Source organism: Lolium perenne, chromosome 2 (genome assembly GCF_019359855.2).
Source record: "Lolium perenne isolate Kyuss_39 chromosome 2, Kyuss_2.0, whole genome shotgun sequence".
NCBI classification, from domain to species: domain Eukaryota; kingdom Viridiplantae; phylum Streptophyta; class Magnoliopsida; order Poales; family Poaceae; genus Lolium; species Lolium perenne.
The window spans coordinates 66,740,574-66,743,819 of NC_067245.2; the positions used below are offsets into that span (position 1 = coordinate 66,740,574).

General features: G+C 57.7%; 1 protein-coding gene across 1 annotated transcript; it reads right to left on the minus strand.

Moving 5' to 3' along the window:
* Positions 1–300: 300 nt before the first annotated feature.
* Positions 301–2,787, minus strand: LOC127332839 (protein SHORT-ROOT 1). The gene has a single exon (XM_051359180.2). The coding sequence runs from the start codon at positions 2,428–2,430 to the stop codon at positions 619–621; it is 1,812 nt and encodes a 603-aa protein (XP_051215140.1). The 5' UTR covers positions 2,431–2,787; the 3' UTR covers positions 301–618.
* Between the last annotated feature and the right edge of the window lie 459 nt (positions 2,788–3,246).

A 3,246-nucleotide genomic window follows, 5' to 3' on the forward strand; every position in this document is an offset into this window, starting at 1 on the left:
ATAAATGAGAAAAAAATAAAAGGTTTAACGAGATCTTTCCTGAAACAAATAGAAAGTAGGACATATGTATATGTTCTAGCAATCTTGAATGATTCATGTTTGATGGCTAAAAGTAGTAGTCCGTGCAAGTGTCTGTCCTAAACTTCCCATCAGGAAGACAAGAAGTGACATCTCAACAAGACAGAAACATGTAAAGCATCGATAATTCAAGCTAGCTAGCTAGGGGGTGCCGGTCGAATGACAGAACCATGCACGTAAATTTGTTCCAAAATGAAGGAAAAATTGTTAACCTTAAGACATAAAGCAAACCAAAGGGCAGAGAACTTACTGAAACAAATTATCAAGATCATAAGAATGCCAAGAACTTGTGGCGAATGATGATCAAAAAAAAAAAAAATCGAAGAAGTCTAAGAGCTAAAACTACGATCACACCTTCCTCATCGATCACCTCCAACATACGTACGTACGTTACGTAGCCATTAATGTCTGTCGCCTCCTAGCTACGCTTAGGCTGCTTCAAAACCCTACATGCGTGCGCCATTGATTTGAGGCCACACGAGAGCTACCATCCAATCTTTGCATGCGCATTGGTGAGCTTTGCTCGATCGATGATCTCGATCATGGCCTCCACGCGCTTGCCCACACGAGGGGCTGCTCCTTCCACGCAAGGAACACGCCAGCTCCGGCCGGCGAGTCATCCGTGCCGGCCTCGCGCATCGACCAGCCCTCCCGGTACCGGCGAAGAAGTGACCGCACGTCGTCGGCTACGTCATCGCTGAATGGCACCGGTGAGAACCCGGCCAACCGAAGGCGCCGCGCCCATGCCACCGCTGTCTCCCGCCGCTCCATGGACTCCGACGCTGGGCACGAAACCAGGTCGACAATGGCACGCCCTGCTGCCCTCTCCAATGCCAGCCTCTCGTTACTTGTCTTGGGGAAGCTCTCCTCTAGCGAATCCATGTAAGCCGAGAAGAACCGTAGGCCCTCGCCGAACACCTTCAAGAACGCTTCCTCCGTGTTGCGGCCGCCTTCGTCGGACGATGCCTCGGGGTCGGCTGCAACCAGGTCTGCCTCCTCCTCGACGACGGTGACGATCCGTGGTCCGAGGCGGCGGAGGGACGCGGCGAACGCGCCGCGCCTGCGGGCGCCACCCGGCACCACGCCGCGCAGCGAGTTCATGCAGTTGACGGCGATCCCGGTGGTGGCGCCACCCTCGGTCAGGTCGAGCGCGTCGAGGTCGAGCTCCGCGAGGTCGCCAGAGTGGTGCACGGCGCGGAAACGGAAGGGGACACCCATCAGCCGCGCGAACTTCTCCATGCGCTGCCCGATCTCCCGCATGACGCGCTGGACGGCGGACGTCGGCGCGGACGGAGCGGCCGACACGACGGTGGTGATCGACAGGTGCGGCGTGTCATCGGGGGAGCGCGTGGCGAGCGCCTCGAGCAGCGTCGGCCACTGCGTGCAGAAGGTGTTACTGAGGTCGAGGATGTGAAACCTCTGCGGCTCCGACGACGCCGCCGCGGCCTCCAGGAAGGACTCCAGTATGGCTCCGTTGGCGGCCACGTGCCCGAACGACGACCACGGGCTGAGCTCCTGGAACCGCAGGGCCGTGCGGCGGGTGGAATCGAAGGAGGTGTTCCGGTCGGTGGCCGCCGCGAGCGTGCGCAGCGTCCGGGGACCGGACGCCGTGAGGCGCGCGAAGAGGCCCTGCAGGAAGTAGGACGCCAGCTTCTGCTCCACGTCCCCGTACGGCGAGGCCAGCTCGTTGAGCATCCACATCAGCTGCTGCACGCGCTGGCTCTCGCGCGTCGCCACCGCGCGCGCGCACTCCAGGAGCAGCTGGCTGGCCCACCTCCCGCCGCCTCCTCCACCCACCGCCGCGGACGACGCTGTGCCCCCGCCGCCGGGCGAGGACGCCGGGGACGAGAAGTCGAGGTTGAGGTCCGGCGGGAAAGACAGGTCGGCCGCCTCGAACAGCGCGTGCCCCGCCCCGGCCGCCGTCGACGAGGTAGACAGCGGCGGCGTTGGCGCCGTCGGCGTGGCGGACGAGGTCGGCGGCTGCCCCGCTCCACCGTGCGAGTGGAAGTGCCGCGACGAAGACGACGACGAGAAGTCCTCATCCATGTAAAGGTGGTGGTGGTGGTGCTGGGCGTTGCCGCCGCATTCTTCTTGGTACGGCTCCAGGTAGTACGACTGCTGCGGCTGCTGCTGGCTATAGTAGTACTGCCCACCGCCGCCGCCGCCGCCGCTGCTGCTGCTGCTGTGGTGGTGGTGGTAGTAGTTGTAGGAGGCGTTGGTCTGGTGCGACGACGACCTGGAGCCGCCGCTGGAGGTGGTGCTCCTGGAGTTGTACGACGCCGACTGCTGCGGCTGCTGCTGCTGCTGCTGCTCGGAGGCTTGGAGGCTAACCAACCTAAACAGCGTATCCATGGAAGCTACGGCGAGGAGGCAACATGAGGGTTAGCTCACGGCGGCACCCCGAGAGGGATTTTAATGGCCGGCGAGCAGCATGCGCTAGCTAGCTGTGTACGTACGTACAAGGCGAGAGCTATGGCTAGCCTATGCGCCTACGGGAATTGTGAGTGGGTTAATCAACGTACGTGGTGTATTCTTTTGAGTGTGGGGGAAAGCTGGAGCTGCACTTGTATCTTTTGCGGCGAGATCGATGGTGTTTTGCCTCGCTTTCAGCCGGATCGATGTGGAGAGACGATATACCCTACTTGCTCTCCAACTCCAACTCGTTCGATCTCATTATTGGGGAGATTCTTCGAGTTAATCTGCTGGCCGAGGGGGGCAGCGGCCTGTGTGCTTTCAGTGGGGGTGTGGGTGCCTTTTTGCATCTGCTTTCTCTCCATCTCCATCTTACTGCCCAGTTAGCTAGCTAGAGCTTTGCCGTCGTCTTGGGTACTTTTTGTTGGCTTTTCCTAACGAACCCCTGAACGCACGCTGTCACGGTTGTCACGATGGTGACAATGTGCATACAAAAAGGATAGATAGATCGACCGTGACTTTGGGCTATATTGTCAAATGTGAACAAAACTCAACTTGATTTTTCAAACCATATTAATGCTTCGTACGATTTTTCATGGAATTTAGGAGAATTATGCAGAGTTTTTCTATGTTTGGTCATTTGATTTGTAGTGTTCAATTCATTATATGTTTTTCCTAAAGAATTATTGCACTACATTTATAGGATGTCTAACATGACACTCAAATCTCTGGGTAAAAATCATTTATTTTCCCTTA

Excerpts from the sequence above, each read along its gene's own strand:
- LOC127332839 (XM_051359180.2), bottom strand. The coding sequence starts at position 2,430 with ATGGATACGCTGTTTAGGTTGGTTAGCCTCCAAGCCTCCGAGCAGCAG.